Here is a 27,205-nt window from a genome sequence, read left to right on the forward strand (position 1 = left end):
TTAATTTAAAAAATCTTTATTTTTTAAATAGAGAGAGGGAGACACAGAATCCGAAGCGGCTCAGGCCCCGAGCCATCAGCACAGAGCCTGATGCGGGGCTTGAACTCACGTGGAACCTGAAATCACAAACTGAAAGATCATGACCTGAGCCAAAGTCGGATGCTCAACCGACTGAGCCCCCTAGGTGTCCCTGTCCTTTATCCTAGTTAATATGGTGTATCCTGGGATCAATCCCTCTGGTCACAGCGTATGGCTCTTTTTATATGTTGCTGGATTTGGTTGTTAGGCAACCAAATTTTGTACTTTGTTGGGTTGTGGCTTATAGATGCATCACCCCAATCTCTGCGTCCATCTTCACATGGCATTCTCCTCTTCTCCCTGTCTCCCGATTCTTCCTTTTTCTAAGCACACCAGTCATTTTTGATTAGGGCCACCCTAATGACCTCATGTTAACCTGTGTTGGTAAAGTCCTTATCTCCAAATAAGGAAGGCCACGTTCTGAGATATTGGGGTTAAGACTTCAATATATGATTTTTTTCAGGGGTGGGGTGGGGAAGAATTTAACTCATAATACAGATCAGGAACATTTTTCAGTATCATTGAAATGTTCTTCTGACACTGATTTACAAATTTTTTTTTTTTAGCTGGGGTAGAACCCGTTTTTTTAAAGTTTATTTATTTTGAGAGAGAGAGCATGCATGTGAGCAGGGGAGGAGCAGAGAGAGAGGGAGAGAGAGGGAATCCCAAGCAGACTCCACACTAGCAGCACAGAGCCCACTGAGGCTGGGTGGGGGGGAAAGGGGGACTCAAATCCCATGAACCAGGAGATCATGACCTGAGTGGAAACCAAGAGACAGATGCTTAATTGACTGAGCCACCCAGGCACCCCTGGGGTGAAACCCTTTTAATAAAATCTTATCTTGAAGCCCATGTGGAATATGTGGAACCCCCAAAAGTAAGCTAAAGTTGGGGGGCTGTGGTGCCCTGGCCTCAGATACGTCTAGAGGCGAGTAGAGCTGTTGTGTGTGTGCGTGTGTGTGTTCCTCGATATTGGTAATTATTAGCATTAATGAAATGGTTAATAGTTATTATTAATCAGTTATTCCGATATTACCAGAGGGATGGAGAATATAAGTGATTTTTAATCTCATCTTCATCTGTCTTCTCCAAATTTTCAACAGTGAACACATAATACTTATTAATTAATCATTATACTCATTAATATTAATAGTATTAACAATGAAATGATTAATGAATGAGTTAATGGAACTCACGCTCTATTCACAACAACCCAGCCTCCCGAGGTGTAGGTATTAGTATTTTCTTCACTTCTCCGGGTGAAGAAACAAGCTCAGAGGGGACAAGTGACCTGCCCAGGGACAGAGCTCATGAGGGGTAGGGGCTTGCTTCTGGCCCAGTCTGATACTGAGTTGGCCCTTGAGAACACCCCACTGAAGTGCTGTTCTGAGGTTCTAGAACGTGACGTTCCATCAGGGGAACACAGGTGTGGCAGTGAGCATGAACAAAGTATTCAGCTTTCTGCTGTTTAAAGTTCTGTTAAAACTTTAAACAATTTAAAGTTGTCCTTTGGGTCCCTCTTTAATTTTCACGCAGGTTTCTGGGGCACCCCAGGCTCCATCTGCATTAATCTGTGGGGCTACTTCACACAGAGGGGTGTAACACAGGGGGGCGGGGATGGTTGGAAGGTGGGGGGGCTGGCTCTTGGCTGAGCCTCAGGCTTGACCCCAGAGTTGCTGTGTGGGGAGCCGGGGTGTCAGAAGCCGTTGTGTCGGGGCTGGCTCCAGCCTCAGCTGTCAGCAGGGTGATGGCCACACCCCAGAAACACCTGGGCATCCCCGTTTTCCAGGCTCACACCAACAAATGGGCACCCTGCAGCACCATCTCGGTCCCGGTCGATCCTGGGGTCAAATCTTGTGTGAATGAATGAATGAATAAATGAATGAATTGAATGAATGGCGTATCTAGGGTTATCTGTAGAACCCAGCTCTGAGTCTAGGAAATGTAGTTTCTGGCTTTGTAGCCTCCGCAGTGCAGGATGGCACATTCGGTCCCCCTTTGGGCTCATTTTCTCAGAGAGAGGAAGGGGGAGGAGGGGAGGGGACGAGCAGGGGAAGTGCAGAGGGGGGAACAGAGAATCCGAAGCTGGCTCCATGCTGACAGCCGCGAGCTTGACGCGGGGCTTGAACTCACGAATCAGGAGCTTGGGAGCTCATGAACTGAGCCGAAGTCGGACGCTTACCCGACTGAGCCGCCCAGGCACCCCTTGAATCCTCAAGCTACTCATAGTTCCCAGATCCCCAGGGCCCCTCCGGGACTGGTGGCATGTACTGTGTCCAAGCCGGAAGCGCAGCCTAGATCTGATCTGGCCCCTGTGAGGGCGACACGCCTTCTCTCAGCCTCCTCCGTTCAGCTGACCTGGGTGAGCCCCGGCCAGGAGGCGCCGACACCCCAGGGCCTGGCAAGCATGTGCCCAGTGACGTGGAGGCTGCACGCGGCTGAGCCAGGCGACAAGGCAGCAGGCAGCTCCTTAGCCTGAAAACACGGGGCGAAGAGACATGTCCCGTCCCAGGGGACACCTGGACGGGGCCACCCAGTGGGAACCTGAATCCTGGAGCAGAGGAGGACTGGACCAGGAAGCCTGTGGAGGCCAGGTGGGGTCTCTGCTCCTCACATCATCGCCTGGAGCCTCAGTCTCCTCACCTGTAAAATGGGGTAGTCGATCAAATTCCACGTTAAACTCCCTGATGGAAGATGAGCTGCTGCCAGGCGCTGTGGTGTGATCTCCGTGTGCCCCCCTCAACAGCTTTCTGGGCAGTCAGGACCCACTGGCACGGGGCTTACTGTCGGCTGGCCAGAGTGGAGGCGGAGGGGACCTTAGTGGTTGGTCTTTCCCCGGGTCGGCTCTTCCTTGGAAATCTAAATTCTTTCCCTTCGCTTGGCTCTTGACTAGTACTAATCACCATCAAAAGTAAGAAAAGCAGGTACGAAAAGGATAACTTAGGGGTAACTGTGCAGCGGGTGATGACAGGGCTGTTTCTGGCTGTGTGAGCGTGGGCAGTGGCTTGGCCTCTCTGTGCCTCTGTCATTTCCAGTACAAGGTATGGAAAACGAGACCTCCCTGTCGGGAGCTCAAGAGGTGGAGAGGGTTAAAGGGATGGCCCTTTGCCGGCACTTAGCACACAGGTCCCTGAGGGGGTCCCCTCGTTCCTGCTCCCGGAGGAAGATAGGCCCCTGGGATGCAGAAATAGGACTTCTGCTGTTCATTCGCTGTGAAATCTTCCCCGCATCCACCGCTTCTTGCCGTTTCTCAGTTCCCATGGCACTTGAAGACCTGGTGGGCGGGGGAGGGCCACGATCTGGGTCACGATCTCTGTCCCTGGGCCACTGCAGGTGTCCGTGCGCGTGAAGGAGGGCATTGTGGGTTTTCCGCGTGCATGTGAACATCCACGTCACAGGCACGTGCCCCACTGCCTTTACTTGGGGACAGGTGTCCAGCCAGGCTTTCAGAAGGTGGCGGAACATGGAGTTCTTGGGGACACGGAATGCCTGGTCTGGAGAGTGGACACGTGTGTCAACACAGCACGGTCAGGGCTCTGAGGAAGGGAAGCTTGGGGACCAGGGCGTTCACGGGACGCCCCCACCGGCCTGAGGGTGGGAAGTCGTATCAGCACCAGCTGTCCAAGGAGGTAATGCCCAAGCTGAATTTTGAGGAAGACAGACAGGTGGGGGCCCCTGGGGGGCCCAGTCGGTTAAGCCTCCAACTCTTGGTTTCAATTCAGGTCATGATCTCACGGTTTGTGAGTTCAAGCCCCGAGTCAGGTTCTGTGCTGACAGCACAGATCCTGCTTGGGATTCTCTCTCCCTCGCTCTCTGTTCCTCCCCCATGGGCGCTGTCTCTGTGTCTCCCAGAACAAATAAATAAACTTAAAAAAAGAAAAGCTGGACAGGTGGGAAAGGGGGAAGGGCATTCCAGGGAGAGAGGATCAGCTAGGTTTGGCGAGGTGTACTGGAGCCCGGAAAGGTCAGTTCTGGTCCCACGTGCTCTGGCGCGGGTCCCCTGGGGTCTTCTCTGGGGGTGGATTTCAGTGGTCCTGTGCTCCTGTCTGGTCACGCCGTCATCTCAACCCGTGGCTTCGAAGGTCTCTGCCCCCAGAGAGAGAAAAGGAGTCGCTCGGGCTCTTCTGTTCCCCGACCCATATTGACACAAGTCACTGCCGCTCACACACACTGGCCAGGGCTGGTGACGGGACCTCCAGCCCCTCTAAGGGAATCTGGGAAGTGGTGGGAAGCAGGTGGGGGTTTGCTGGCACACAGGGAACCCACTTCCAGAGGGGCCCGGCCCAGGCGGACATGGCATCGATGCAGGATTACAGTCCCCGGACTTCCATCGCTGCCAGAAGCTCGATGAAACACCGACTCCCTCCCCTCCCCTCCACCACTGGGCACTAATATCACGGCTGGAAAAGAGACCCGCGGAAGGGACAGAGCTCAGGGGGTAGAGGGAGTCTGGTTATAGCATGCGGAGAAGGATTAAGTTCTTTGGTGGTTGTTACATTTTTAAGGAATCGGGTTTAACCTTGGCCCTGTCTCCTTCTTGCCCTCCCTCCCTTGCTACTGCCATGTCAGAGTATAGATACTAGGGAGTAGGGATTGTAGGCTTTTTCACGTGGGAATGAGCCCTTGACATTTAGGAGTCTTCTAAGCCTTTCAAAGAAGTTGCACCCAGATTTACCTTCTCGTTGCTTCAGGAGAAGCTCGCGGTGGATGGGGAGCGGGGCCGAGTCCAGCTTACGAATCGCAGACAATTTCTGCTCAGCTAACTTCCCCCTTCTTATTGGCAAGGGCTTGGTCTTTCTTGTGATTTTAATTTCGACTCATCATGGTGGTTTTTTGTGTTCTTTCGGGCCCCATCATTTCCTAATGTGCTTCTGGAGTATCGTTTGTATAACGCAATTTTTATCTTACTGAATTTATTACGAAGATCTTTCTTTAATTCACAAGGGGTGGGGTTTGCGCTTTTGGGTGTAGGTTAGAGATTGTTGGTGTTGGGAGACCAGTGGTGGCTGGGGTTCCTCTGAGCTTTGGTTCCTTTAGTTGACCAGGAATGTGTGGAAGACAGCTGGCTTCGTGGGCAGCCTGGGGGGCCCTGAAGTTTGGTGCTGTCTTGTAGACCACACGTGGCTGTGTGTCGTTTTCCCACCTACTCTGACAGGGACTTTAATTGGTGGAGTTAGACCACTGATGTTTGAAGACTTTTTTTTTTAATGTTTATTTATTTTTGGGAGACAGAGAGAGGCAGAGACAGAGCACCAGCAGGGAAGGGGCAGAGAGAGAGAGAGTGACAGAGACACAGAATCTGAAGCAGCTCCAGGCTCTGAGCTGTCAGCACAGAGCCGGATGCAGGGCTCGAACTCATGAACTGTGAGATCATGACCTGAGCTGAAGTTGGACACTCAACCGACTGAGCTGCCCAGGCACCCCTAATTTAAATTTTTTTAGATCTATCTTCTTTCCTTCCTTCCTTCCTCCCTCTCTCCCATCCCCCTTCCTCCCTTCCCTTCCCAGTCTGTATTTCTGACCTACATCATTTTTCTTCTCTCAGGAGAACTTCTTATAATTTTTTTTGTGCAAGGAAGATCTCCTGGTGACAAATCTTTTCAAATTTTGTTTGTCAGAGAAAGTCCTTACTTCTCCTTCACTTCTAATTTTTTTAATGTTTATTTTTGAGGAAGAGAGAGACACAGTGTAAGCGAGTGAGGGTCAGAGAGAGAGGGAGACACAGAATCTGAAGCAGGCTCCAGGCTCTGAGCTGTTAATATGGAGCCTGATGTGGGGCTTGAACTCACTGACTGTGGGATCATGACCTGAGCTGAAGTTGGATGCTCAACTGACTGAGTCACCCAGGCGCCCCACTTCTCCTTCACTTTTAAAAGATGATAAACAAGATGTGGTTTATACATACAATGGAATACTCCTTGGCAATGAGAAAGAATGAAATCATGGCATTTGCAGCAACGAGGATGGAACTTGAGAGAATTATGCTGAGTGAAATAAGTCAGGCAGAGAAAGACAGATAACATTTGTTTTCACTTATATGTGGATCTTGAGAAGCTTAACAGAAGACCCTGGGGGAGAGGAAGGGGGAAAAGAGTTACAGAGAGGGAGGGAGGCAAGCCACAAGAGACCCTTAAAGACTGGGAACAAACTGAGGGCTGATGGGGGTGGGGGAGAGAGGAAAGTGGGTGATGGTCATGGAAGGGGGCACTTTTTGGGAAGAGCATTGGATGTTGTATGTAAGCCAATTAAATTATATAAATAAATACAAAAAATAAAAGATTTCACAAGGTACAGAATTTTAGGTTGGTGGGAATTTTCTCTTAACACTCAGTCCCATTCCACTCTCTTCTTGTGTGGTTTCTGAAGAGAAGTCTGATGTAATTCTTACCTTGGCCCCTCTAAGGTAAGGTGCCCCCCACCTTGGCTTTCTTTCAAGATTTTGTATTGATCTTTGATTTTCCTCAGTTTGAGTAGGATATGCCTATGAACAGGAGGTGTTGGCTTTTTGGTGTTTATCCTGTTTGGTATTCTGTGAGCTTCATGGATCTTTGGTTTGGCGTCCAACATCAATTTTTGGAAAGTCTCAAACATTACTGGTGCAAATATTTCTTCTCTTCCTTTCTCTCTTCTCTTTCTGATACTCCCAGGATGCATCTGTTAGACCTTTTGTAATTATCCCACAGTTCTCAGATACTCTGTTCTGTTTCAGTTGTATTTTTTCCTTTCTGCTTGGTTTGGAGTAGTTTTATGGAACTTTCTTCAGACTCACTCGTTCTTTGCCCAGCTGGGTCCAGTCGGCTAATGATCTCCTCAGAGGTGTTCTTCATTTCTATTATAGTCCCCCCCACCCGTTTTAAATCTTCAGCACTTCTTTTCGCTCCTTTCTCAGAATTTCCGTGTCTGCTTACATCAGCCATCTCTTCTTGTGTATTGTCTATTTTTTTTTCCATTGGAGCCCTTAGCGTATTAATCATAGTGATTTTACAGTCCTGGTCTGATAATTCCAGTGTCACTTCCGTAGCTCAGCCTGGGTCTGATGCTTGCTCTGTCTCTTCAGGGTGGGGTTTTGAGTGTCTTGTAATTTTGTTGTTGTTGTTGAAAGCTGGGTGGGAAGTATCTGGTAAAAGGAACCTGAACTGATGTATTTCCATGGAGGTTTCTACCCTGGTAGGGCTGTTATTCTTGGTACCCATCTGTCTGCCTCTCCAAATTTTGCCGTGTGATCTCAGCTGTCAGACGGGTATAAGAAGAGTTACTGATTTTCAGTTCAGATTTTTCCTCGTGCAGATGAGAGTGATGACTTCCAAGCTCCTTACATGCCAGACCAGAAACTGGAAGTTGGACTCAATCCTTTCTGTGTTCTCCCTCCCTCCTTCCTTCCCTCCACCCCTCCCTCCCCTGTTCTTTCATCCCCCCTTCCTCCCTCCTGTGTGTGCCCCCACCTCCTTCTCATTGGGCAGGACTTGGCCCAAGTGACCACAGGTCAGGTGTCTGCAGTGTTGTCCTGACTGGAGGGAGGTTTCTCTGTTTTTGTTTTTTTTTTTTAGTTGGGCATCATGAGTTCAGACTCGAGCTCTGTGCATTGTTGGCTGTGAGGTCTGGTGTTTAGAGAGGCCTCCCTTCCCTAACTTGGCTGCACTTTACTTCTTGGGGACACATCAAGATGGCCATGCTAGGGCCAGGTGACAGAGGTCATCCAGAGATTCCTGGGCCCCCCTGCCCCTGTTGAAGCCTGAGTCCTCATGGTGTCAAGCCATTGCTGTCTCAGCTGGGCCCCTCTACCCAGCCAGGAGCTTCAGAGATGACCATGCTTATCCTGTGGCTGGGGTGACGGTGACAAGTGGCAGTGGCAGGTGATGCCACTGGAGATGGAGGGGTGTCTGACTAGAGATGGAGGAGCATGGCCCATGGAGGAGTCTCACTGTGCCCCTCCTTTGGCTGTATTTAGGATACAGAGGTGGTTTTCTCCTGATCTATGTGTACAGACACTGAAAGGAGCAGAGGGACAGAGGTCTGCGAGGAGGGGGATTTGGGCAGGAGGGGCCGTGAGCATCGTAGGGGCAGGGCAGGGTGTGGCTTGCCCAGTACGGTGGCATCATACCACCATGCATGGCGCATGTGGGTAGGAGGCGGGCATGGGGCGCATGCAGCCAGCTGGGCTCTGCTCGCAGTTCTGTTTACCCAAGAGCAAGACCCGAGGTCCTCGATACTCAATGTCTTGTCTTTGTGCTGCGGCCATATTTAAACACTGGGGGTTTGCAACTAGCATGGGGCGGGGTGAGCGAGCCCTGGAGCCACGCCTACCGTCTCTGCCCACGCACATGCCAGTCTTTATGTGGCTGTACTTGGCTTCTTTGTGGAATGCGGTTGTTTTTACCAAGGACGCAGGAAACCTTTGCTACTTGAGGGACCTCTTGTGTCCTGCCTTTGTGATCGAAAAGACCCCCCATGGGGAGGGGTATGGGGATGGGTGATGCTTTCACACCCAGTGGACATCCAAGGAGGGACTCCTGATGTTCGGGGCACCTGCTCCGGCCAGGCACTTTGCAGGGTGCTGGAGACTCAGTAAATCAGGCAGTTGAGGAGGAGCTGAGAACCCACAGGGCCAAGGCCAGCAAGCAAGTAGCCGAGGCCCTCAGGGGAGCCCTCAGGGGGCCTTGGCCGCAGGCACCCACTGCAAGGTCCCTACTGGGCCTCTCCGGAGACAGGGGCCTCCTGAAGCTTGAGTCGTTGTCGTTATTATCACTGGTGCTCTTTTGTTAATTTTCTGCACTGGGGTGGGATTGGGCTGACTTCTGCTTCAGAAAGTGTCCTCAGCTGGGGACGGGGAGGTAGGTGACTGGGAGGAGAGGGGCAGGGAGACTAAGGGTTTGAGGTTCATGGGGCTGAGAGTCTGCAAGTCTCCCAACTTGGCGGGAGCATGAAGCCCTATGTGTGGGGGGTGGGGAGGGTACTGGGGGCCTTGAGCCTCATTGGCCCCTGGGGGAGGACGGTCCTAGGCAGGGGGCCAGCTGGTCCAGCTGCTGTGGTGAATGACATCATCAGCTGGACAGTAGGGACGGTGGAGCCAAGGGCACCTTAGTGAGCTGGGGGGGGCGCGCAGTGTCCGGGGGGGGGTAGTGTCCATTCCTCTGCCTCTGAAGCACCAGGTGAGCTCCACTGACCACCTGGTGAGGTGGGGGGAGCTGTGGGGTCTTCTCTCCCCTCTGGGTGCCAGTCCCTCTGGGACCCCAGGCAGGCCTCTGATCTTCCTGGGCCTCAGTTTCCCCATCTATAAATGCTGACCCCATAGTCCTGGAGAAGGTCAGGCAAAGACGCCTAGAGTCACCCAGTGCAAGGTGGGCTGCAAGGACCCTCGACCTTGCCTGTGGGGTCAACAGGGACTTGGAGGAGGCGTGGCCCAAGGTGAGTCCTGAGAACGGTCAGGAGGCGGCCTGAGGTGGCCCTGTGGGGCAGGTGGCTGTTCTGTTGTCATTTCCAGGACCCGCCAGCTTCTGGGGTGTGTGATGGAACCCGGGCCACAGGTGCGCTTGGGCCTTCTCTGAGCTCGGTGGTGCTCGGCAGCCGTGTGCACAGCCCGTTCCCACTGCATGATGGGAAACGCTGGCTGAAAACACATCCCAGGCGGGGCCACGCCCAGGTCGGTGGCCGACCTGGGGTGAGTGACTCAACCTCTAATGTTCCTCATTCTGGGTTCTCTCTACAGCTCTTTACCCCAGAACCAGAATAAGTGTTAGGAAAACCTAACTCACTTGATGTTATTTGTTACATTTTATGGAAGTTTTTTCTTTTTTTAACCTCCGTGAACTACTTTGCACCAATACAGAGTCCAGACAGCAAGAGCCTTATTAATTTGTTGTAAGTAGAGAATGAGATTAATATCTAGGCCTCTTGGGCTTTTTCCTTTAAGTATTAAAGGAATTATTATTCCCCCTCCCCCCTTTTTTTTGGTGGGGATGTGGTGGAAAATCTTTGCTCTCTTTTCACTCCCTGTCTGTGTTTACCTTTTGCAAAACACTGTCATCCAGTTCCTTGCTTTCCTTTTCTGCTCTGGGCCGAGAGAACATACAGCTGAGCTTGTTAGCCTTGTATGTAAAGCATGAGATAATGGGCTCTGAGCGAGAGACTGGAGATTTGCTTACTGTGTGATGCTCGCTGGCCTTGGGTGGATGTTTGCTGAGCCTCTGAGGGGTTCTTCTAATCCTGGGCCGTGCCATCTGCTCAGTTGGCCATCAGGAACTTGGCATGGGAGAGCCCCTGGCATAGAGTGGACACCCAGCTCCCTTCAAGAGGAGAATGACCTGCTCTTGCCTCCATGGGTGAGGCCCTCATGGAGGCCAGCAGCTGCGGGGCTGGTGGTAAGAATGCCAGTGACTCTTCCGTGAGCCTTGGGCCAGACCAGCCGTGGGTGTGTTCCGGCAAAGGAGGCCAGCTGCCTGGGGCCCACTGACAGCCCCAAGTTTGATTAGCCCATAGCTTTGGGTGCCATCTCCTCCTGTAGCCCCTCATCACATTACTGAGGCCCTGGCCCGGCAAATGTTGAGTCAAGATTCTGCCCTCGAGGGCCTGATGGACGAGCAAACACACAGGGCAGCCCTTAGCCAGCCTGGGAGCTCAGAGGAGGTGCCTGACCATGGGGTCATCAGGGGAGGCTTCCTGGAGGAGGCAAAATGGGAGGTAGCCGTGAAAGGGGCGGGAGGGTGGCTTTCTCCATCAGGGAACTGAATGCACCACGGCCTGCTGGGGAGTGTGGGGAGGGGCGGGAGGCAGGGCCCGGACAATGGTGCGAGTCAGACCTTGCGTGCCCCCTGCACCCCTTCACGGGTGGGGCTTTCTTCAGGGGCAGCCTGCACCTTTGATGGCCATGAAGTGGGAGAGTCCCAGCCCTGTGACTGCAGATGCCCGTCTCCGTTTTCTCATCCGTGAAGTGGGGAACGAGTGCTGAGGCTCTACTGACACGATGGCATGAACGCACCTTTCCACGGGGAGCGGTGGCTGGGGTGCCTCCCTGCTGGGTGTCCAGTCTGTGTTGCCCTTTGGCCTTTCTGCTCTTGGGGCCCCGAAAGCCTGGCTGGGAGACTAGGAGGCCTTGGGGTCCAGCTGGCCGGGGGAGGGGCTGATACAGGTTCGAGTCTGGGACTGGCCCCGTTCTCACGGTCCCCCAGGTGCTCCTGGTGTGCTCACCGCCCCCCCCCCTCCCCGGCTGGGGCTTCCCCTCAAGCCCCCCCTTGTCGCCCACTTGGGGTGCTGTCCCTGGGCTTTGCTGAGGAGTGGACCCATTTCACTGCCTGCATCCAGGGTGCTGCGCTGCCTTGGGCAGGTACTTGACCTCCCTGAGGCCCAGAGGCCTCATCTGCTACCCTGTCCTTCCTGGAAGTGACCCTTCGGAGGGGCTGCTGGGGAGGGCAGTGGGCCTTCAGGATATACTAGGGCCGCTGAGCTGTGACACGGTGACACCAGCTGGGCCACACCCTGACGTGGTGGCTTCCGCTGTGCCTAATCTTAGCACCTGTTATCTTGACCTTCATAGCAGTTACTGGGAAGCTGGCATCACGCCTCCTCTTAAGTTCATATTAGTTTTGTTTGGTGACTGTCTTCATTGGGCTGAGCGCCAGCCGAGCATGGAGGTGGACATGAGCAATCCCCACACATCCCTGCGAGGTTTGGTGCCGTGCACCCCATTCAACAGATGAGAAAACTGAGTCTGAGAAAAGTTCAGCGACTTCACCAGGACCGTCCAGCCAGGAGAGCGTGAGCCGAGGGGACACACTTACTCGGGGTGGCAAGGCCATCCTACCGAACAGTCAGCTGTGTCCTGGGGAGTGTGGCTCGGGTCCTCTCTTCTGGGGGGGGGGGTGTTTCCCTTCTAGGTAGCTCTTGGGGATGTGGGCGGAGCTGGAGCTGCGTCCAAAAAGCAGGTGTCGCCGCACTGTTCTGGGGACGGCCCATTTGCTTTTCCTTTGGCTTCTGTCTTGTCTCTTTCCCAGCTAGATCCACCAGATGGTTTTCTGAAACTTGCTTGCTTTCCTTTAAAAAAAAATGGCATCATTTTCCCCCCTGTAAAGCAATAATAGAAATAGAAAATTCGATTTATCTGGAAGAGTATAAAGAAGAAGGTAAATACCAGCTGTCACTCAGGCCATCACTGCTAACGTTTGGGATGCCTGGCTGTCTGGTCCTCGCCGCTTTGTGCCCAGGGTACCGGGGCCTGGAGCCCAGCAGGTGCTCAAAAAATACTTGTGACCAAGTGGAAAAACTGAATCAGTCTATATAGTTCTGAAAACTGAGATCACAAATTGTACGTGTTCTTTGACTTTGTCTTTTCACTCACCTTTCTCACTGTGGTTTGGTGTCACAACTTTGGTGTCATTTACTTAACCACCCCTTTGGCCGAGGCTTGGGTTGTTGGGAAGAACAGCTTGGCTGACACAGAGGCCTTATCTCTGATTGGTCCTTACAGCGTGTTGCTAGAGGTGGTGTCGTTGGGTCACAGGATGGAGGAAGAATCCCATACACGGGAGAAGAGTCTTCCCTCTGGGTGATGGGTCTGAAGGGTGCTCCCTGTGTACTCAGGGGCGGGGTGGCTTCTGAGAGCTTCTGTGCTGGTAAAGGCAGGCGGGTCAGGGCAGCGAGGAATGAGTTCTGGATTATGCTCTAATAAGTCACATGAGAGCAAGTGCGTTCATACTTCTCTGGAGACCGAATGTACCTTTCTAGAATCCAGCAGTGGGGATGCTGATCGCACCTGAATAATCCTTCATGGCGTGTTGAGAAAATCGCTCCTTCCTGCTCCAAGAGGGGCTGTGACCAGCCTCCAGCTCTGCCTTCCTGAACGGCTACATTTGCCCAGACACCCCAGTGCCCCCAGGCCTATCAAGTCATGCTCAAGTTCAGCTCACAAACACTGAGAATCTATCTACTGCTTGCTAGAAGGGCTGGCATCCGTGAGACCCCATCACAGCTCCCTGGCTGCCTGCCTCCCACTACCCCCCCCCCCCACCCAGCAGCTCTTGCTGAGCCCACCAACCCCGGATTCCTGAATCTGGTGGCCAGTTGCCATCTTCCTCTTGCCCTGTTAGGAGCTGCCCTCTGTCGACTCCCTCCTCCTTCTGGAACGCCTTCTTCTCTTAGCCGTCCTGGGCCCCCTCGTTCTGCTTCTATCTCCAGGCTTCTCGTTTATGGTCTTTTCCTTGCTGATGTCATCTGTTCGGCTCCCCCTCTGAAGGCTGGCATTCCTGCATGGTGGGATGTTCTCTTCTCACTGTGCATTCTCTCCCAGGGCGATCTAATCCCGTTGCCACCACTAACTAGCTCTGTGGCTTAGAAGTAGCTTGCTAAACCTCTCTGTGCCTCGATCTTTTCTCATCTCTCAGATGGCCCTAATATCTGCACCTACCTTTCCAGGCACCACAAGCACCACACGCTCGCCAGCTGCTATCACAGGGCTTGGCACGTTATAGGGCTTTGCTCATTCACTCATTCATTCACTCATTCACTCATTCAACACATGCTTCTGGAGTGCCTCCTGCATGCTGAGCTCTGATTCCAGACACAGGGGATATAGTGAGGAACAAAGCAGACCTAGACCCTGCTTGCTTGGAACTCTCATCCTGGCGTAGGAGAAACAGACAAGATATAAGTAACCACGTGTTTTGTCACATGGAAAGCAACAGTAAGGGGTCCAGGGGGAGCAGACACGTGCTGTCAGAGGCAGTGCTGTTTTAGGGTCAGGCTAGCACGGAGCCCGGGCTGGGGGGCTGGGTTCAGACTCACCACATCCAGCCTAGCTGTGGACCTTGACCAGGTTCATGCTGTTTCCTCATCTTGGCCGTGTGACTGTTGCTCACGCTCAGCCTCTTTGTGCCTCCGTTTCCTCATCTGTGACACTGGGCAATGTCGTCTACCTCGTAGGGCAGTGTGATTAGTGACAGGTGGCAGCTGGAGCACCCAGAACGCAGAGGTATTTGCTGTCGGTCCAGACCTTGTCTTTACGGGTTCAGCTTTGCCACCCTGTGGGCTGGGAGGGCAGCCCTACCAAACTCCAGGGCTTTCCCTGGAGGCATATGGGTGCTGGAGGGACTGTTAGCTCATCGAGGCGCCTCCGCAAACCAGGCGACCAGCCAGGCCTGGCCAGGCGGCATCTCCACGGGACACTGAGCTAGCAGCGCGGGTGACCAGGGCTTTGCTCCTCTGGGGACAGTGTGGGGGCGCCACTGATCTTCATAACAACCCAATTTTCAGGGTGCGGTCCTCAGATCCTGCTCCAGAGTCAGCTGGGAATGTGGATGGAACATTCCTTGGTCCCTCTGCACACCTCGTGCCCTGAGCTCTGGGCTCCTCAGGGACCTGCTTTTTGAAACAAGCACCGGGGTAACTGAGGCTACTGAGTGTGTGGCCCGCCGTCTATGGGTTGCTCCGGTCATGGGGTCTCTCACTATGGACACTAGTACACCCACACTGCTCAAGCTGTGGTGCCTGGGAGCATCACCTGGGGGCTTGTGAGAAATGCAGATGGGATCCTCAGGGAGAGGGCCCGGGGCCCTCCGCCTTAACAAGCTCCCGGGTGGCCGGTCTGAGAAGCGCTGGGTCAGTGCTGTGAACGGCAGCGCCTCCTGGGGGTGAGTGGATGCCTGGCCCAGCACAGGTTGCCATTTGAGCCCAGGCAAGGACGCCAGCCTCTCTCTCTCTTCGCTAACCCCATCTCCCTCTTCCCCAGGGTCCCAAGTGATGGTGGTTTACACGGAGGCCGAACTGAGCCCTGCACAACTGGTTAGCACCGCGGAGCCGGTGGCGGCGCCTGCTGGCTGGTGGGTGTGAACCGCGGGATCTCAGCGTCTCGACCCAAGAGGAAGCATGTCTAAGAAGGGCCGGAGCAAGGGCGAGAGGCCCGAGATGGAGACTGATGCCGTGCAAATGGCTAACGAGGAGCTGCGAGCCAAGTTGACTAGCATTCAGATCGAGTTCCAGCAGGAGAAGAGCAAGGTGGGAGGGGTGTGAGCCTCCCGGCTCCACGAGGGGGCGCTCGAGTTCCCTGGGGGACAGTACTCCCCTCCGCTCTTAGTGGACGGTGTGTTCCCAGGCTGGTGCTGGGGGTGGGCACTGGATCTCTGAACCTCAGCTTGTCCCTTGTTGAAATGGGTATAACACCAGCAGTGGGGCCACCTGGAGTCCACCCCTGGCACCATCACGTCTCGCTGTGACCTGGGACCAGCTCTGTACCTCTCCGTGTGGCAGTTTCCCTCACCTGCAAGGTGGGGTCATGGCGGTATGACCCCAGGGGCCTGTGGTCGGGTCAGGAGGCGAGGGTACTAAAGAGCCTGCAGCTGTGTCTGGCTCTGTGACCGGGCAGTGGAGCTCTGCGGGGCGGGAATGAGCTTTGGGGCTGGTCAGCACGGTGCCCGGTGGGGTGCCCGGCCCCCCGCTGTAGGTGTCCAGTTCAAGTGCGGCTGTGACGGGCAGCCTGCCACAGTGGAGGACGGCGGGCTTTCTCACCACACAGACCTGGCTTTAAACTTCAGCTTGGCCCCTGAGTGGCTTCCCAACCTTGGACAGGTGACGTAAAGTCTCCGGGAAGAACCTTTTCTTTCTCATCTGTAACACGGAGTCATAATAAACGGCCAGTTCAGTGTCCCAAAGGTCTGATGTCCCGGATACAATGAAAAGCCGGTCGGTGTTCTCACTTCGGTGTTTTGAGAGCAGAGCAGGCTGGGGCTCTGTGGTGTCCCTGGGGGAAGAGAAGGCAGGATGGGAGCTTGCTCTCGAGTGGCCTGAGTGGCCGAGGGTCTGGGCTGTTCTGGGCAGGGTAGGGGAGGTTATGCCCAAGTCTGAAGGTGACATGGCGTCCAGCCTGCCCACAGCACCTGGAGCCCTGGGAGGGGACGGCTGGGGTACTGCTGCGGGTGTCCTGTCTTATTGAGAGCTGGGACCAGCAGCAGCAGGGTTGGAGCTGGTTGGGGGTCTGTCCCCCAGGTGGGGCGTGGAGCTGGGGCCTGGGCCCTGTCTCAGCCCCCGGCTCAGGACAGCAACATGGAGAGCAAAGGCAGAGTCTGGGGCCTAGGGCATGAAGGCTGGGCTCCTGGAACCTGGGGACAGATGTGCCCCCTCCCGTCCCCATACCCGCAGGACTCCAGGCCTGCGGCTGTCACCCTCTACCAGCATGGCTGCCAAGCTGCCAGCCTGTCCATGCTTTGTGCAGCTCGGGAGGGATTCACCTGCAGGGACCCCTTGGGGCTGGCACGTCCCACCCAGGAGTGGCAACAGCAGCTGTGGTTGCCGGGAAGCCGCACGGCCAAGGTCATTCTGCCAGGGCTCCATCCCACGTCTGCCACCCAACTCGCCTTGAGGTCTGGGGGCAAGCCATGTAATCGCCCATGCCTCAGTTTCCCCATTTCTTAAAAGGGGTCCTGTGATGTGCCTGCCTCCCTGGGTTGTTGGAAGACTGAATGAGATAGTCACACACACGTGCTGCCTGTCACACGCAGTCACACAGCAGTTGGCCAACATTTATTATATGTCTGCTGTTCAGATCACACCAGCTGCCTCAGAGGGCCTCCTGACCGTGGCAGTGACCTGCGAGGTCAGGGGTAGCTTTCTCCAGTTTCTAGGTCAGAGAGGAGAGGTGGCTGCCCAGGTGCGGTAGCTTGCGGGGGCCACCGTAACAAAGCACCCCAGACTGGGTGGCTTAAAGACACCAAAAAACTTATTCCGGAGGTTGCAAGTCCCGGATCAAGGTGTGGGCAGGTTAGTTTCTCCGGAGGCCTCACCCCTCGGCTTGTAGACGGCTGGCCATCTTCTCCACATGTCCTCACAGGGATGTCCCTGTGTGTCTGTGTTCTGATCTCTTAAAGACACCGCTCATAAAAGGCCAGGGCCCACCTAGATGACCTCATTTAACTTCATTACATCTTCAAAGGTTTGATCTCCAAATGTAGTCACATTCTGAGGTCCTGGGGGTTGGGACCTCCCCATGGGAATTTTGGGGACACACCTCAGCCCATAACACAGCAGGTGCACACCGGTGCAGGTGGTGACACTGGGCTGGGAGCCAGGCCTGCAGGAACCCTGCTTCCCTGTCACCTGGCCGCCTCCCTGCTGGGCACGCCCCCTGCTGGGAACCCCCGGCTGCCTGAGCCCTGCCACCCACGTGGCCCCGGGGGAGGGCTTTCCCTGTGTCTCTGCGGGGGGAACTCCTGTCCTTGGAGAATTCGGCAAGTTGCTTCTCTGCTGCCAGGAGAAACCCAGGTAGAAGCTTTACAATCGCATTTAAATGATACTTCTATGTAATCTCATAAAACTGCTGTCGGTACCACAGCTGAAGTATTGTCGTTTCCCCAGAGGATCACCGTTGAGCCCCGGAGGATGAGGGAATGTGGTAAAGGTACCTGCCGCTTCATTCGTTCGCTGATGAAGCCCCTGTACCGTCGCCCCGTGTCGTGCGGGCGGTGTTAGAGGTCTCCGCACAGGGGCAGGAGGGCCCGTGCAGGCTCGCGGAGGCCATCTGGAGCCGGCTCTTAAGGCTTTTGCTGGTGCTTCCTCAGTCCCTTGAGCACCCCGATCACCAGTCAGGGGGTGCCAAGACCCACGGGGCTTGGGGAGCAGACTGGAGGCAGCTGGGGGTGGAGTGCTGGCCGTGCTTTAGACCCGCTCAGCTCTGTGGAGTAAGGAGCGGGTGCTTTGTTCTGCCATGCTCGGGTCGTGGCACCTGGGCTCGGCCCTGGGCTCCTCTGTGGGGACTTCTCCCTCAACCCCTTCTTCCGTCAGCATCCCTGCCCTAAACACCTGTCTCGGCAGGCCTGACCTCTCCCAGGCTGCCCTGTACACACCTCTGCTCCGCTCCACACCCCTTCCTCCTTTTTCACCTGTGAGCAGACTTCCCTTTATCCACTCAGGGCTTTTGGGGTTCCTCTTCCCAAGCCCTCCTGGACAGCTGCTGACATCCCTGTCTCACCGTGTGCAGTCAGGGGTCCCCAGAGAAGCATGGAATCAATAGGAAATGTGTGTGTGTGGGGGTGGCGAGTGGGAGGGAGACAGACTTTTTTAAGGAGTTGGCTCACATGATTGTGGAGGCTGACAGATCTGAACTTTGCAGAGCAGGCAGCTAGAGATTTCAGCAAGAGTGGATGTTGGTAGTCTTGAGTCTGAGGCAGTCTGGAGGCTGAATTCCTCGCTCATCAAGGAGCTCAGCCTTTTTTTTTTTTTTTTTACTTGAGGCCATCAACTGATTGGGTGAGGCCCACCCACATTATGAAGGGTTGCCTCCTCTACTCAAGGTCTGCTGATTTAAATATGAATCACTTCTTTTAAAAAATGCTTTCACGTCTACATTGGCATTTTGCCAAATGACCTGGTGCCGTGGCCCTGAAAATTGACATGTAACCTTAGCCATCGTGAGGCTCCGTAAGCACACATCAGTGCGGACTCAGGGATGTGACTGATCGCATCCTTATGACTCCAGATCCTGATCAGGAATAACCAGAGAGGTCAGGACAGTGTCGTCTCCTGGAAAGGACAGTGTCAGAAGCAAATTTTAGTCCTTTGTTGGGGGCAAGCATGTTAAATATGTAAAGTTCTGGCTTCTTGGCATTCGGTCCATTATGAAAAGATGCCCAATCCCAGCCCTGGAGGAGGGGGACTGATAGGTCCCTCATCTTATTTCCATGCTCGCGAGTATTTGTAGTAAGGAGATGCTGATTTTCTGTCTTTGCCAGGCTTGCTTTTGCTTCTTCCTCTGCTGTTATAAGAATTTATCAATACTAAGGGACACTGTAAAACTCCTCACCTGACATTAATTGCAACATGTGGGTATGCCATAAATAGTGGGAAAATGTCCCACCTTCCACAGAGGCAGCACGTGTCCCCCGTGAGATACTACCGGTTTCCATTCTTTGGAGACTGGTGTGATCTAGAGAGCAAATGGATTGTAACGGTTTCCTGCCGAGTGTGTGTTTCTGTGTGACTCTTGAAAAGGGTCGAATACAGCATTTTGGAGTGTTTTAAGAAAATACTGCCTGGGCACATTTTACAAGTAGTGTTTTAAAGTTTCCTGATGAGATGGATGCCCTCAGGTGGGGTTGGCAGCCTGGCGTCTGAGGGCCAGGTGCCCCCGGGTGAGCCTGGCTCTGCCCCCTGGTGGCCTCTTCCCTCAGGCCGGTCGCACAGGCATCTCTGAGCCTCCACTGCCTCCCTGCAGCAGTTACCTTCCTCCTGAGGCCCCTAGGGATTAACGTGGGGGATGCTGTGGAGCCCCCAGCCCACGGAGGGGACAGGTCAATGAGGATGGCTGCTCCCCTCTGCCCCTCTCTGCCTCCCCTCTGCTCTGTGTGCCCGGTGTCCACAGTCCGGTGCATGGGCTCCGGAAGGTACTTCTGGTATAAAACGTGTCTATCTTTGGTGACTGATGATATCTGCCCATGGGTCTCGTGTTTTGTGACTGATAAATCTCCAAATTGGAAGGGAAGCCAGAGGCCTGACTGTCCTCGCCAGCATCTACCGATGCTTTCCCACCCACCTCTAGAGGAATTCTCAAGAAAATAGTAGGAAGTCGGAGGAAATAAAACAGTAGGTGGCGCTGCTGAGGCTCAGGACCACGGGGGTGGCAGGAGGGGGCGTGGCGAGCGTATGGGGCCCCAGCGAGGGTCCCGAGGGCCCTCCCGCACCACCGGGCATGGGGAGGTGGTGGCTGGGTCCGGCGGGGTCGCCCCGCTCTGACCCTGACCCATGTCCCCGTCGCGCGGGCTGCAGGTGGGCAAACTGCGCGAGCGGCTGCAGGAGGCCAAGCTGGAGCGCGAGCAGGAGCAGCGGCGGCACACGGCTTACATCTCGGAGCTCAGGGCCAAGCTGCACGAAGAGAAGACCAAGGAGCTGCAGGCGCTGCGCGAGGTGCTCATCCGGCAGCACGAGCAGGAGGCGGCGCGCACCGCCAAGATCAAGGAGGGCGAGCTGCAGCGGCTGCAGGCCACGCTGAACGTGCTCCGCGACGGCGCGGCCGACAAGGTCAAGACGGCGCTCCTGGCCGAGGCGCGCGACGAGGCGCGCAGGGCCTTCGACGGCGAGCGCCTGCGGCTGCAGCAGGAAATCCTGGAGCTCAAGGCCTCGCGCAAGCAGGCCGAGGAGGCGCTCAGCAACTGTATGCAGGCCGACAAGACCAAGGCGGCCGACCTGCGCGCCGCCTACCAGGCGCACCAGGACGAGGTGCACCGCATCAAGCGCGAGTGCGAACGCGACATCCGCAGGCTGGTACGTGCTGCCTGCGCCCCCTCCCGGCTGGCGTGCGTGCATGCACCCTTTCCTTCCCGCCCGCGAGCGTCCTTTCCTTCATGCGTCCTTTCCTCCGTGGCTTGCATGCATTCGTTCCTTCCTTTCTGTGTGCAGTAAACGCCGCGGGTTGAGGACCCACTGTGCATCAGGCAGGGTTCTAGGCACTTCTAGCGAGGTCCCTGCCTTCCTGGTGGTGGTGAAGAGACTTTGGGCAGGTAGAACTCGGCTTGCTAGGTGTGGGATCCTTGGTCCTTCATGGAACAGCTCAGAAGCACAATGTAAAATGGGATTAATAGGTAAGGGCAGAGTTGTTGTAAAAAAAAAAAAAAAAGACTGTGGAAGCTTATCAAAATGCCGGGCATTAATTTATTCATTTAATTACTAAACCGGAGCATGCTTATACCTTCAGGTGAGATGTGGCTCATAGGGACAGACCAGCCATTCTGTCACAACTACTGGGGAAAGCCGTAAACTTCAAACAATTTTTTTTAAAAAAATTATTTATTTTTAAGTTTATTTATTTTGAGCGCAAGCGAGAGAGACCGTGCAAGTGGGGGCGGGGCAGAGAGAGAGAGGGGAGATCCTAAGCAGACTCTGTGCTGTCAGTGCTGAGCCCGATGTGGGTCTTGAACTCATGAAACTGTGAGATCATGACCTGAGCTGAAACCAAGAGTCGTATGCTTAACCGACTGAGGCACCCAAGCGCCCCACAAGCAATCCTATTTTTAAAGGCTGGAGGGCTATGGAAGGTCTGAGGTCTAGAAGAGCTAAAATTTCAAAGGGAGCAGAGAGAACCTGGCCCAGGAGAGCTGTCAGTTACCAGCTGACAGGTTCTTCCCTGCGGGACATTTGTGCATCCTGGGAGCAGGCTGGGGATGGGGCTTCCCTCCAGCAAAGAGACTCCGCCAGGGCTGAGACGGGTGAGCAGGACTTTTTGCCATCTCTCACGGTCAGCATGAAGGATGGGAAACTAAGGAGCCCCCACACTGGGCTGGTTTTCACCCCAAAGTATTCATTGTGTTTTGGGGTGATGCAGGAGGCCAGCAAGTCGGGGTGGAAAGGCAGAGTGGAGTCCCCCAGAGCTGTATCTGGGGATACAGAGGGGCTGCAACAGGCATACCACCAGTCTGCCCCTCAGGACGACTGCCGGACTTTGAACCTGTGTGCTGCAGGAAGCTGAAAAGGCAAGCAAGCTAAGCTTCTCAGGCTAGAGTCAACAGCAATGATATTTACAAGAGGCACATCTTGATTGTGAAGCCCCAGTTAGGCTGAAAGTTGTCAGGATGGATATAAATGCAATGCTCAAACACTAACCACCAGAAAGCTGGTCTGTATTCATGTTGAAGACTTTAAGGCAAGAAGTAATACTAAAGACAAGTAGAAGATGCCTTTTTTTAGTTAAAAAAATTTTTTTTAAGTTTATTTATTTTGAGAGACACAGAGACAGCTTGAGTGGGAGAGGGGCAGAGAGAAAGGGAGAGAAAGAATCCCAAGCAGGCTCCATGCTGCCAGTGCAGAGCCCAGCCTGGGGCTCAAGCTCATGAAACCAGATCATGACCTGAGCCAAAACCAAGAGTCAGAGGCTTAACCAGCTGAGGCACCCAGGTGCCCTGGGTACACTTCTTAATAATAAAGGGGGCCATCTGTAACAGTATTTAATAAAAAAAACTTCCAAATATGCAAAAGAAACGCATCAAAACTAAAAGGAGAAACAAATCCACAGTGGTAGTTGGAGAATAAGTCTCAGTCTCAGCAAATGATATAAACACATAGATAATAGATGAACAAAGACATGCAAGATTTAAACCTACAGTTAACCAGCTGGAGGTATGCTGACAAAATACTGTATTTCAGCAGCTGCACATACTGTTCAAGGGGACCTACACCTCTTTCTTTAAAAAATTGTGCTCCTTCGAGTAAAACAGATTTTAGACAAAAAGGAAGAAATGCTGAAAATCAAACATCTAAGCTTCCATCTTGAGAACAAAGAAAAAGAACAGCAAATTAATCTCTGAGAAAGCGGAATTGAGGGGCTTAAAGAGCAGGAATCACTGAATTAAATCAATAAGGAAAATCAACACATCAGAAGTTAATTGGAGTAGGTAAACTGATAAGCCCTGAGGAATACTGATGAAAGGACAGAGACAAGTCCCCAGTGCACAGAATGTAAAAGGGGCACTACCACAGCCCCTACAGAAATTAAAGAGACAGCACAAGTACTTTCTGAACAGCATATGCCAGTGAACTTCAAATTTGGATGAAATGGGCAATTTCCTTGAACAAGTACAACTTAACCAAACTGACACTATAAGAAATAGAAAGTGTGAGTAGTCCTGTAGGTGTTAAAAAAATTAAATATGTAATTAATAGTTTTCCCACAATGAAAATCCCAAGCCCTGAGGCTTCACAGGTAGCTTCTTTAAGTATTTAATGAAGAAATAAAACTAATTACAGACTCTTCCAGAAAAGAGAAATAGGGAACATATTCTAATTCATTTTATGAAGCCAGCATAACTGACCCCAAAACCAATGACATACAACAAAAGAAAAAATTTAAATAATCTTTTATAAACATAGACACAAGAGTACTAAATTAAACATTAACAAATAAAATCTGGCAACATACATAGGGCTAATAAACTATGATCAAGTGGGGTTTATTCTAGGAATACAAAGATTGGTTTAATATTAAAAAATCAGTGAATATAATTCACTGCTAGAAATAGAATAAAGGAGAAAAAAGCCCATATGATCATCTTAATAGATACAGTAAAAACATTTAATACTTTTATGCTTTTATACTTTCGTACATTAAAAAACATTTTTTTAATTTTTTTTTTTTTTTTGAGAGAGAGAAGCATGAGCAGGGAGGGGCAGAGAGAGAGAGGGAGTCACAGAATTCAAAGCAGACTCCAGGCTCTAAGCTGTCAGTACAGAGCCTGACGTGGGGCTCAAACCCACGAACTGTGAGATCATGACCTTAGCCGAAGTCAGACCCTTAACTGATTAAACCACCCAGGCGCCCCATATACTTTCATACATTTATACTTCACAGTATATACTCTCAGCAAACTAGGAATAGAATAGAATTTCTCAAATCTGGTAGAGGGTTCTATTAAAAAATCTAACAACATATACAGTGATAAAATATTGAACATCTCCCACTGAATTCAAGGACAGAACAAGATATCCACTATCACCACTTCTGTTCAACATTGCACTGGTTAGGACCTCAAATCTAAGAAATAAAAAGAAAAGGTTTAAAGATTGGAAAAAAAGGGGAAGCCGCCATTATTTGCAGATGCTGTGATTGTGACGTAGAAAATCCAACAGAGTCTACAAACTATTAGAAGTAGTGAGTTTATCAAAGCCTCTAAATAGAAAGTAAATATGCAAAAATAAACTGTGTTTCTACATATTAGCAATGGGTAATGGGAGAATGGAGCTTTACAAAAGACCATTTATAACAGAGTACCAAGACCTAAGAATAAGGTCTGATGAAAGTTGTGTAAGCTTTAACATGCTGAAAGTTTCAAAACATTGCTGAGAAAAAAAAACAAAACAAAACAAAGGAGACCGAAAGAAATGTAGGGAGAAGCCATTTTCATTGTACGAATATCAGCTCTCCCATAATTGATCTATAGATTCAGGGCAATCCCTATACCCCAGCAGATTTTTTTTTTTTTTTGTAGACATTGGCAAGTGGATTCTAAACACGATTAAAAATTTGGGGTGTCTGGGTGGCTCAGTCGGTTAAGTGACCGGCTTCGGCTCAGGTCATGATCACACAGTTTGTGGGGTTGAGCCCCGCATCAGGCTCTGTGCTGATGGCTAGCTCAGAGCCTAGAGCCTGCTACAGATTCTGTATCTCCCTCTCTCCTCTGATCCTCCCCTCCTCACGCGCTCTCTCTCTCTCAGAAATAAATAAGAAGCATTAAAAAAAATAAAAAAAAAATTAAAGGACCTGGAGTCACAATTTTGAAGACAAAAAAGCCCAGGAAATGTCATACTCTCATGTAACAAAGCTTACTATCAAGACCAGCTGAAGGATACGTGGATAAATCACTGGAACAGGAGAATCCCCAGACAGACCTGGTTTAGGAAACAGGTAACATCATAGTCTAGTGAGAAAAGGATGGTCTTTCAATAAAGAGTGTTGACAAAGTTGGACTTTTGTGAAACAGGAGCAATGACCCTTGCATCGTGCCGTTCGTTCATCCGTAAAGATGAATTCAAGGTGGACCCTAGACCTGGATGTTAGAAAGTAAACCAGTGAAATGGTTAGGGTAACACGGAGCAATATCTTCATGATCTTGGGGCAGGTGAATATTTCTCAGAGAAGACACAAATACACTATTCATATAAATGCGCTATTCAGAGAAGGTTGAACTCTGAACATTTTAAGAAAGAAATTTTGTTCACCCAAAGGCACCCATCAAAGACGAGTCACAGTACAGATCGAGAGAAGATCATTTCAATATGTGTATCATAAACAGCTTTTGTTCAGATTATACAAACAACCATGAAGCAAGAAGAAAAATAGTTAAAAGGGGCAAAGCTTTGAAAGAGTACTTCAAAAAGGGAAAATACACTTAAATGACAGATAAACATCTGAAAAGGTGTCCAGCATCCTGGGGGAAGGGGACAGGGTTGCCGAGAGCTCAGCCTGGAAGGGAGACATAAAGTCAACGAATGGAGTGCTTGCCTTTAGCTGTGTGAACTTGGCGTGTCTCCTACCCCGGGGGGGCCTCAGGACTCTGGCTGGGGAAATACAACAGCCTGGCAGATGCTGATCCTAGAATACATTCTGCATTGTCCGATCATTCCTGGATGTCATGTCTGCTAGTGGAAATGGTTTTCTAGAAACCTTTCCCACGGTGATGGGTGTAAGCCCTCTGCTCATTTACAAGAGTGACTGGGGGAATTGGCACTTCCCTAAGGTGCAGAATTTGGGATTCCAGAGGTGTTTTGCTTGCAGCGCTGCTGTTTTCTGTGCGAGGAGCTAGTGTAATGCATGGGGGTGGGGGTGGCTCCATTTCTGGGCTCCCGTGCAAAGCAAGAAGTTGTGTGGCTCAGATGCCGAGGGGACCCCACCCCTTGCACCACATCCCCAACTGGCCCTGCTGATTCCCGCACTTTATTTTTTCCTGCTCACGCTAAGCACTCTCTCAGCCACTGCAGTGTTGACTTGTTTATTATGTTTATTGATTTCCTCCCCTCTAGCATGGGAGCTTTGAGGGCAGGGACTCTAGCCTATTTTGTTCACAGAGGTTTCCCAGGACCCATTGATGGCGCTTGGCTCATTATTTGTTGAATTAATGAAAGCACCTGTGTGGTTTAAATTAACGAACTTCTTTCACATACTTGCTGCTTCCGGACTGGCATTGGCAGTGGCAACAGTTTCTGCCTCCTTTAGGATTCTTCCCCACAGCCAGGAGGTGCTCCTCCCTGGGGTTAGGGCGAGGTGGGGAGCTGCTGGTGGATCACCACCAGGGGGCGCAGTGGGCACGTTCTGCCCCGGCTTTGGGAGACCTGTGCCAGGCAGACAGGTCCCTGGCTGGAGTCCCAGGAGATTGTCCTGTGGGGTTGGGGATGCGGAGGGAGGGGAGAACACTTTTTGCTGTAAAAGAAAAGGTGCCAAAGAGTTTTTCAGAACTGTAGGACTTTGCTTAAACACCTCCCGGTATTTTGAGGGTACCATTTCCCCCTTCTATAATCTCAATTCTGTTTTATCAGTTTTTAATGATCTGCTCTTTCAGTATGTTCACCATCACCAAGAGCTAACGTGGCTTAATGGCAGAACCAACACTGAGCACAGCTTATAATATGCCAGGGTCTGCACTAAAATCTAAGTCTCCACGACTGGACAGGGGAGGTTCTAAGAGGTCTCCGTGTCCCCCACTTTACGGAGGCTGCGGCTGGGTCTGACAGGTGGCCCTGCCTAGGCTGGGCATCAGGAGGTCATGCAGCGTGGGGGAGGGCATTTGAATTAGCTTTCATCTGCCGCCAGAACAGGGCTCTTAACCACTATTCTCCGCTGTGACGGTCTGTGTCTGGATTTGAGGTGCAGATCACAAGTCAGCTTTAATTTCTCACACTGAGTATCTTTGTTTGTTGTGGCTTTCTTAATGAATGGCCACAAACTCAGTGGCTTAAGACAACGGAAAGGTATTTCCGCACAGTCCGGAGGCCAGGAGTCAGGAATCAAGGTGCCAGTAGGGCTGTGCCCTCCGGAGGCTCAGGGGAGGGGCTCCTTCCGGCCTCTCCCAACTCCTGGGGCTCCTGGTGATGCTGGACTTGTGGCCGCGACTTCCAAAGCCTGTCTGCATTTCCCAGCGCTGCTGTAATGAAGGACCACACGCTGGGTTGCCAAAGCAACAGAGCTTTACTGGCTTATAGTTTTGGAGGCGGGAAGTCTGAGATCAAGGTGTCCCAGGGCTGTGCTCTCTGAAGGTTCTGGAAAGGAGCCGTCCTTGCTTCTTCCAGCTGCTGGTGGCTGCAGCAGTCTGTGATGTCCCCAGGCTTCTGGGTCCATCACGCCAGTCTCTGTCTCCATCTCCACCCGGCCTTCTCCCTGTGCATCTGTGGGCCTCTTCTGAGGACACAGTTACCTTACTCCAGTGCGGCCTCCTCCTAACTAACTCTATCTGCAGCAACCCTATTTCCAAATAACCTTACATTGTCAGGTTCAAGGACACGGGGTGGCAAGGGGCACCCCAGCACCACACCCTCACTGGGGCTGTTTCCCAGCTGTCGGCTCTGTGTCTGGAATCAGTTGAAGGGTATGGCCTGGGGCCAAAGCTTTCTCTTCTCCGTAAGCTGCTCTCTGCTTGGTTCCCTCTAGGGAATGCTGGACAAGAGGGGGCCGGGG

At 52.3% G+C, this 27,205-nt stretch overlaps 1 protein-coding gene across 2 annotated transcripts in view; it reads left to right on the forward strand.

Moving 5' to 3' along the window:
• The window catches only part of JAKMIP1 (janus kinase and microtubule interacting protein 1), a 127,560-nt gene that overhangs the window by 45,898 nt on the left and 54,457 nt on the right, over window positions 1-27,205 (forward strand). The window contains exons 3-4 of one of the 2 annotated variants that reach the window (XM_039232028.1): window positions 14,795-15,060; window positions 19,819-20,313. In XM_039232028.1, the coding sequence (XP_039087959.1) occupies window positions 14,932-15,060; window positions 19,819-20,313 (624 nt within the window). In that variant the 5' untranslated portion in view covers window positions 14,795-14,931. The remainder of the gene's footprint in view (window positions 1-14,794; window positions 15,061-19,818; window positions 20,314-27,205) is intronic. The other variant, XM_039232029.1, reaches the window with a different exon arrangement.

The sequence above is a fragment of the Hyaena hyaena genome, unplaced genomic scaffold, assembly GCF_003009895.1.
Source record: "Hyaena hyaena isolate Hyena2069 unplaced genomic scaffold, ASM300989v1 scaffold_63, whole genome shotgun sequence".
Lineage (NCBI taxonomy): Eukaryota > Metazoa > Chordata > Mammalia > Carnivora > Hyaenidae > Hyaena > Hyaena hyaena.